Source organism: Salvelinus alpinus, chromosome 10 (assembly GCF_045679555.1).
Source record: "Salvelinus alpinus chromosome 10, SLU_Salpinus.1, whole genome shotgun sequence".
Lineage (NCBI taxonomy): Eukaryota > Metazoa > Chordata > Actinopteri > Salmoniformes > Salmonidae > Salvelinus > Salvelinus alpinus.
In genome coordinates, this window is record NC_092095.1 from 28219404 (window position 1) to 28228478 (window position 9075).

Sequence of the window (9075 nt, forward strand, 5' to 3'; positions counted from 1 at the left end):
TGTGAGCTGCTCTGACAGCTGGTGCTAAAAGCTAGTGAAGGAGGTAAAAGGTGTGTATTAAGGTGTTTGTAATAGAATAACCTGGCAGACAATAATACATGCATTTCTATACCTTCCCCCCAAAGAATTACAACAGTGGGGGAGTGCCAATATGGAGGCATGGAGGCTTCAACACAACGTCCCATATTAGTCATCTAATGTATATCTAAATCATTGTTGGAACATGATTATGTCATGCTTATGCAGCATTCAAAACAACTGGGAACTTGAAAAAATACGAGGTCAAATCATGACGTCAGTGATCTTCAGGTGGGAAAGTCGGAGCTCTAGAAAGAGGTCCGAGTTCAAATCGAGTTCCCAGTTGTTTTGAACGTACTGAAGTCGGTTGTCGGAGATTTCCGAGTTCCCAGTTGTATTGAACTCGATGGAAACATTAAATGCCGGTACAATTTTATAAATGCCGACAGACAACTTGTTTGTTCGACATGGTGGGATACTTCTGTGGTCAGAAAATGAATTATGCGAGACATGGCAGTGGAAAAGCCTTTATGCCCAAATATTGCTATAACAACCATCATATCGAAACAAACTTATGTTGTGTGGTCGTCACACTACAACTCGGGAAATCATGCAGTTTATTAGGCTACATATAAAATAAGTTATGATGAACCGGGTGGTGAATGTGCCAGGTGATGAGCTTGATGCTTCTTTCCAATAAATATTGAGGATATTATTCCGGTGACATGATGATCGATGCTTGGCTGCTGTTTGACAACAACAAATAATTATCCATAATAATCTCATAATGTAGATAGCCTACACACACTGTATCTGCAAGATGTTGGCTAGAGCACATGCACCCACACCCCCAAACTACTTCCCCCGGCTATGGTGCCAAGATCAGTGGGCACATTTGAAAAAATAACGAAACAGTATTTGTGACAAAACCATAGGTAGATTTGAAAATGTGATAGAGACTAATTTAACTTGTATTTTTCATTCGGTACATGGGAATATAGCAAAAGTTATTTTTTTTATGTGCATTACGTCATCACAAACAGCCTTTTATCCGCAAAAAGTCAGTTTGATGGAAACACATCTCTGGTGGGAAAATACACATTGTTTTATGTAGATTTAAGAATATTCGCATGAAAATCTGTCGCATAATGGATAGAAACTTAGCTACTGACACTCACTCAATGAGCCCATGTCAGCAAAAATGTTTTAGATTGGTAAATTAGTCTAGCCAGCTATCTAAACTTGTAGTAATCATGATCGAATTACCGACCGGGTAGCCCCCATTTATTTTGTTAGTCACTCTCAAAACTACAAATATTTCTCTCCAGTCTCCACACTATGGCAAAATGTGTAGAATTGTGCATGTTAGCGTTTATTCGTCGTGAATCAGTGATGGTCACTGGCTGGAACAGCCAAAAAGTCATCCATTTAAAATCTAACCCTAACCTTTACCTTAACCACACTGCTAACACTAATGTCTAATTCTAAACTTAAATGAAGACTAAAAAGCAACAACAACAGAAAACATGATTTTTTACAGTATTGCCTATTTTGATTTTGTAGCTGGCTTGTGGAAATTGCTCAGTTCTGCCTCCAGGACAAGACTTATCCCAATAAACATCAACCGGCTATACTTGCAGGAAATTAGCTGTAAGACTGACATTTTTTCTCTCTGCCCCATGGCAAAATGAGTAGAATTGCATGAAATTAGTTACAATATTGCAAAATCTTCTCTCCTCCCCATGGGAAAGTGGAATTGAACTCTAAAACTGTATTTTTTTCTTCTCCGATGTCAAGGGGGGGGGGGGGGGGGGGCAGCTAAATGTATTTGCTTACTTGCTTAACTTCATGCAGGAGAGAGGCAGACATGAGGATACCCAGAACAGACAGGCAGAGAGAGAGGCCACAAACAAACAGGTAAGATAGTGAGAAGTGTCTCTCCAAGCTCATAGAGTTGATGGTCTGAGTTGATGGTCTGTCATAGTGTGACTCAATTGCAATTATCAAATCAAATCGCATTTTATTTGTCACATGGGGGGGGGGGGGGGGGGGGCTTTTGGACCTAGACTCGTCGCTCAGGTACCACTTGCCGTGGAGTAGCAGAGAAAACAGTCTACAAAAAAATCATATATGATCTCTGATGAAATGATAGCAGCTTAAGTCTAGAGGATGTATTATATGTGTTAACTTCATGCAGGAGAGAGGCAGCCATGAGGATATTTTGTTTTTGTTTTTATTACAATCGTTTTTAACTGTGTATGTTGCTGGTTATTATTACACTATAATAACTGTAGTATACGTTGAACAAACCATGTTGTTTCAAACCATACAGTATGTAGAGCAGTAGTAGTAACAACCTGACATAGGGGAAGTGAGAAAAATAGTACAAAATGGTTGTTTAATTGAATATATCCACATTACCAGTCACACTGGTATTCAGTATAGTATGAATGGCCATGGCCCTACGACTGATTGGCCCATTTGTCTTTTCTCAAAAGTCACTAGAAATTAGCATTAAAAAAATGGAAGCAAAATGCCCCTGGCTACTTCCTCCAATGTTTCTCTTTTAAATTTTTTGCTAATAATGGCGAAGGTGCATAAAAATTGAGGAATTCAGATATGACATCATTGTTTGAGCACTATCCATACTTTTTAAACTATGGTTCAATGTGGCTATAAATCAGAACAATCTACTTTTTAATGTTTTCTAATTGCCGATGTCTTGGAGCAAAAATTGGGATAATGTATAGCGTGCTAATGTCAATACAAAAAACAGTGTGGTGGAAAGGACTATACAATACAAATTATTAAATAAGACGTTTGTGGTAAGTACAGGCCACCATCTTTATGCACCTTCGGCAATGTTTGCAACGTTGTTGGCAACATTTGTAACAACCAGCATACAAAATATGTATGACATAACATATTATTTTGATGCTAGGTGTCCTACCCGTTGCCTGATGCCAATTCTTCTAGAAGAGTAGCTCTAGAAATATAATGATGGCCCAAAAACTCAATTGTATTCATTGATTAATTCATACATTTATTATTTGGTCAAATCTGCCTTTGAAGTGATCTGCATTTCAAGTGTTTATATTCGTATAGGCACTATCTTTGGCCACGAATAGTACGTCACGCAGGACCCCTATTTCTGTGAGCGGATTTCAAATTTCAAAACAAACCGCGCCTTGTCTTGTCTGTCAGGTTAGTGAAACGATTTGTTTCATAAAACTTCATATAGGTATTTTGAACTGTAACAGCTTACTAATTTAATTGCATGCACGCTTTTTGTTTTTACTTACTTTCAGGATGTATTCCCCTTGAAAAGTTGCAAAAGTCTACGCTAAAGTTAGCTGCTAGTAGGTGCCAACTATGGATGCGGGTGAAAAGCAGGGTGCGTGCCCCCTTTCTTGTGCAGATGGGAAGGTATCCGATATTCCAAAACCTGCCTCAATCGAAGACTTCGTTGTTTTGAAGCCCATCAGCCGTGGTGCCTTTGGAAAGGTTTACCTTGCACGGAAGAAAAGCAATGCACGCTTATATGCAATCAAGGCAAGTAATCAACATTTTACCACTGCTATGCATCTGCTCGACAGCATTTAGAATTTTAAGTGGGGTGAACCATCAGTAACAGCTGTTAATGTAAAGAAAGGAGTTGGAAAGCATTTAACTTTTAAAAATTGTATTTAACTAACTTACATGGACCTTTGAGGATAATAACACTTTACTGGCTATTCACTTTCCTCCAGGTGGTGAAGAAAGCAGACATGCGTGACAAAAATATGGCAGATCAGATGAAGGCAGAGAGGGACGCATTGGCCCTCAGCAAAAGTCCCTTTGTTGTGCACCTCTTCTACTGTCTCCAAACAGCAACAAAAGTGTATTTGGTATGTGGTCCCAAAAAATACAAATGACAACAGTGAGTGACGCATGTCCCTGACCTGACTTTGGTATATTGCCTCTGTACATGTTTATCCACAGGTGATGGAATACCTTATTGGAGGGGATGTGAAATCACTTCTTCACATCTATGGGTATTTTGACGAGGACATGTCAGTGAAATACATTTCAGAGGTGGCACGTGCTTTAGACTACCTCCATCGCCATGGAATCACCCACAGGTACTTTTATAACTACTCATCTTCAAAATATTTCTGTTTATTTCACATTTTAGTATAATTGAGTTTTGTATTCTGTTCAATCTTTTAGGGACCTAAAGCCGGACAATATGCTTGTGTCTAATGAAGGCCACATCAAGCTTACAGACTTTGGCCTCTCCAAAGTCAAGCTTGACAGAGGTATGGGCACTATAGCGCACACTTAATTAACGCATCCATCTCCATCTGCTTGCAGGCTTTTGTTGTGTTTTACATTTTAATTCCTTTTCCTCCCAGAATTGAGTCTTGCCGATATCTTGACAACCCCATCTTTGGTCATGCCTAAACAAGATTATTTCCGCACCCCTGGTCAAGTCCTGTCTTTGATCAGCTCTCTTGGACTTGTGAGTAAAGTTAATTGTATTTAAGTATGTATTCCATTTAGAATATATCAGTAATGATAATACGTGTGATATGATTGGTTTGTTGCATCAGTAATGATAATACGTGTGATATGATTGGTTTGTTGCCAGATTAAATATTTATTCTGTGCTCATCAAACACAGAACACACCAGCAGTGGAGGGCAAGCGGCACAGCAGCGGCTCGGCTGTGTTTAGCCCTATGTCATGTGGGAAAATTGAACAGCGGAAAAACTCGCTCAGTTCGCCCTTGAGGAGACCGAAGGAATACCTGCGTTCCCCTGTCTGCCTTAGCCGGACTTTGGGTATGTCTCTTCAATTCTACCTCCGTAAACCACCCTGTGTTTCAGGTTTTCATCTTTATCTATAGAGCGCAGACTGGTCAGATATGTAGTCAAACCTGTCCTGAGGAGAAAGTGGATTCTGTTCCCTCAAACTGGTTCTAATCAGTCTTTGTTTTGTTTTTTCAGGACCCAACAGCTGTGTGTTCAGCCCATATGCTTTGGCCAAGAGCCTGACTCCCAGGCTGCTCAAGTCCAGGAGGAGGTTTGACACCATGAGCGCATGCGGCAGCCAATCATGCATCTTCCCCTCCACCACTGACTCTGAGGGAGGTGTCAGCCCACTATGGGAGCTGGAGCAGGTCAGAAGCCAGTAGCAAATAAGCATTTTGTTTTCAAATATCTGTATTTGTGGGTCATTGGTTATTAGAAGATATGTATGTTATATTCCGTTTTTGTTATTGTATTCCATTTCCTTTTCTAGAATGAGGTTGAGAACGTGCCGTACCTATATGGTAGGAATGCAAGTGGACAAACGGGCGGAAAGGTGACCTCTGATATGAGGATGTTGGGCCAGGGCTCTGCCCTGGCATCGTTGGACAACTTGGACCTACGTGAACAGCTCTACCAAGAACCCAGTACCGGAGAACTGTCCAGGAAGGCCGAACAGGAACCCCATGCTGGAAAGAAGCTTCAGTTTAACGAGGTGGAGCAATCTGCCCCACCCAAGAAGCCTGAACTCTCTCAATCAATCAGAGGCAATGTTTCTGGAGCTGAAAGTATCTGTGCCACCAAAGGGAAACCAATGGAAGTCCAGTCTGGGGTAACCTCAGCAGTAAAGAGAGGGTTTGAGGAGGTGGAGAAAAGTCCTGAGCAGTTGGAATCTCTTTCCAAGAAGAGAGACTCGGCGTACCAGAGGTGTTCTGGGGTCCCAGAAGTGGCTTTGAAGTATCGTACTGGTCTGACCGGGGTGTTTGCCAATGTTCATTTGGAGGAGTTTGGATCTGAGGGTCAAGGGACTGCTAAAGGACAGGTGCCCAAACGCTCCAGTCCCATTGCTGTGTCTAAAAACCTCCTGTGTGAGTTGGATGACCTAGCAGAGGGGGTCTTTGTTGAGGGAAGGTATTTTGGTGAAGACCATGAGCTGAGCAGCAGCCTGAGCATTGACTCTGAGGGGTCGGTTCATGAAATGTCCATCAATGTCAACAGCCCAACCCCAAAGTGGTCGACTCATAGTGCCAAAGAAGGCATTTGCCATTGTTAGAGCTAGACAACAGCGCAATATCACCCAGTACCGCACTGCCACCTCAGCCACCCACCTTCGCTAGTATAGGAACAGCAAAGCCGGGCAACATGCTCACCCTGCAAGGAGGCGTATCCAAACGCTCCTTCCTTGACAGAGTCCCCGAGCTGGACCCCAGCATGACCAAGTCACCCTCGTTCCTCAAGCCCAGGAACGTGGTGGCCTTCCGGAGCTATTGCAGCTCCATCAACCGCTCCAACATGTCGTGGAACTCACGCCTCAGCCTGGGCTCAGTAGAGGCCATGGATATGGCTACCTCAGCCTCCTACCACAGTATGCCTGCTGCTGTCACACCAGTCCAGAAGAGACCCAACTCCAACAGCTCCCTCTATCAGGTAGATCTGAGTCGAGGCTCAGGGGTGATGGCTACTGGGCTATGTTCAAATGTATGACCTGAATATAGCTTATTTTTATCTTATTTTTTTCTTCTTCAGGGAACCTACTGTTTCAGGGAACCTACTGAACCAACTGTTTTATCGCAGTTATTTATTCATTTTTCTAATTTCAGACCCCACAGACGATGACAACATCCCACACTCCATTCAGGACCCCCAAGAGTGTCCGACGTGCTCCGGTACCTGTGGAGGGAGTGCCGATTTTAGGCACCCCAGACTACCTAGCCCCAGAGCTGCTATTGGGGATACCACATGGTAAGGGATGACACTGGGGGGGTGCCAGTGGGGGGCGATTCAAAATATTTCTGTATGCATGTTGGTATAATTGCTGTCATCTTCACAACTTTACATGTAGGTATAAATGAATGAGCCCATTTACAATTGGCTCATTCATCCCCCTCTCCCCTGTAACTATGCCCCAGGTCGTTGCTGTAAATGAGAATGTGTTCTCAGTCAACTTACCTGGTAAAATAACGGATAAATAAATGCCCGTTGAGAAAGCAAGTTCAGCTATTTTAACACGCATAATTTTTTTAGTTTCAGGATATCTTAATTGTGGTAAGTTGATCGTAACCTTGCTAACTGCCAGGGAAATGCATGTGCTCTCAGCTTCCCTGCATTCACTGTCTAGTACCAGAGGAAATGGCTGCCTGATTCAATATTACGTGGATAGGTTGCAAAAGGCTGGTTCTGATTCCCCATTGTAATTGCTGCTTCTGGCCCTTTGTATTGGGTTGGTGTGGACCCATGTTGGGATTAAATTGAGGGAAATTCTAATGGGAAGCCAATTTTAAGGCATGGTGTTGAAGAGTAAGGAAAGTCATTCATATGTCAGAGTGGAGGACTAACATTGGTGACTTTCAGATGGGCCCTATTATAAAGGCATATTTTCAAGCTGATGAAATCTGTCATGTTTCTAACATTGGTATGGGTTTTGTCCTGGAATATGATGTTTGGTGCCAAGGTGTGGGTCTAATGTTGGAAAGAATGTAAGAAAAAATATTGGTTTAGATTACAATTTGTAAGATAATGTCATTTATTGCAAACAATTATTTAGGACTTAGTAATGTTAGCAAGCAATACACAATTTCAACATCGTCCACAATCATTAAATTGAGAAGTGTGTAGATCCGACAATTATCTGAAATTTTACATCGAAACATTAAGCCTAATATTGTTCGATTTGTCTAACTCAGGTCCTGCTTCCACCGCTGTAGAATAGAGGCACAGCCTAACAGAAAAATGCAGTGACACTACAGTACTGGTACCTAAGAAAAGTGACTCTGTTCCCCCCTCAGACTACATGGTGGACTGGTGGGCCTTGGGTGTGTGTCTGTTTGAGTTCCTCACCGGTGTGCCCCCCTTCAATGACGAAACCCCTCAGCTTGTCTTCCAGAATATTCTCAACAGAGGTAGATATCAGCAGCTGCCATGGCTGTTTATTGCTTCTGCTATGTTATCAATGTGACACGAAGGCCTTTACGGCAAAGTAAAATCATGCATTTCAAAGTGTTTTATATCACCAATATTGTTTATTTTGTTATTTTCTATCTCAGATATCCCATGGCCTGATGGTGATGAGGAGCTATCCCACAATTCCCGGAATGCCATAGAGATCTTACTCACCATGGATATGAACAAACGGGCTGGCCTCAAAGGTAAGGTTTTCTTTGCCCAATTTAAATGCAGTTCAGTGTAACCAAACTGTAATAATACCATTTCATGGATGCCATTCTGATTGATAGTTAAATGTTTTTGCTACAACCATATATTTTTTCTGCATCAGAACTGAGGAGCCACGCTCTCTTTGAGGGGTTGGACTGGGATAACCTTCAGAACCAGACCATGCCCTTCATCCCCCAGCCGGAGAACGAAACAGACACGTCATACTTTGATGCTAGAAACACTGCCCAGCATCTAGTCATGTCTGGATTCAGTCTGTAGGTTTGTACACCAGCGTTGGGGTGAATTCCAGTCTATTCAGGAAGTACACTGAAATTCCAATTCCTTTTAATTTGGTAAAATTTGGAATTGAGTTTACTTTCTGAATTGAAATGGAATTGACCCCACGCTGTTGTACACCAACTGTTCCTCACTATGCTATCCTCTATCTCTCATCCTCTACCATGCATCACTGCAGTCTTTTCCCTACTGTTATGTAGGCTGGGCAGGTACCCTATTGAGTTTTGTTTTAGGGTTCTAGTTGGTTAAGAAAAAAAATTGGATTAATATATAACTTAATCTTGTGTGTGAGTTGAATATTTGTACTGTCTGTCAACTTAATGGCATAACTGTCTTTTTATATCACGTAGCACCATGTTTCACTGCTCTTTTATGCGCCTGCCATTTGTAAAGTGACCACTATGATTGATTTCATCTTCATGCAGGTCACATACACTACATCTGTATGGTTACTCTCCACAAAATATTTTTATTTCTTGTAGGATCTTTTTAAACATTTTTTTAATGTTCTTATGAGGAAAAATGTACAAATTAAAATGGATGTTGTGTGAAGTGATTGCTCTTTTTTTTTTCTCTTCCCATGATACACGAAGAAGAA

The 9075-nt window shown here is 41.7% G+C and overlaps 1 protein-coding gene across 1 annotated transcript; it reads left to right on the forward strand.

Moving 5' to 3' along the window:
• The first annotated feature begins 1870 nt into the window (after positions 1-1870).
• LOC139531846 (serine/threonine-protein kinase greatwall-like) lies at positions 1871-9033 on the forward strand. The gene is given in 15 exon segments (XM_071328737.1): positions 1871-1935; positions 3124-3222; positions 3327-3570; positions 3768-3905; positions 4000-4139; positions 4228-4316; positions 4413-4519; positions 4682-4841; positions 5007-5179; positions 5302-6030; positions 6033-6455; positions 6629-6770; positions 7814-7927; positions 8072-8173; positions 8302-9033. Coding segments are annotated over 13 exon segments (2655 nt in total). The 5' UTR covers positions 1871-1935; positions 3124-3222; positions 3327-3390; the 3' UTR covers positions 8460-9033.
• Positions 9034-9075: the final 42 nt, after the last annotated feature.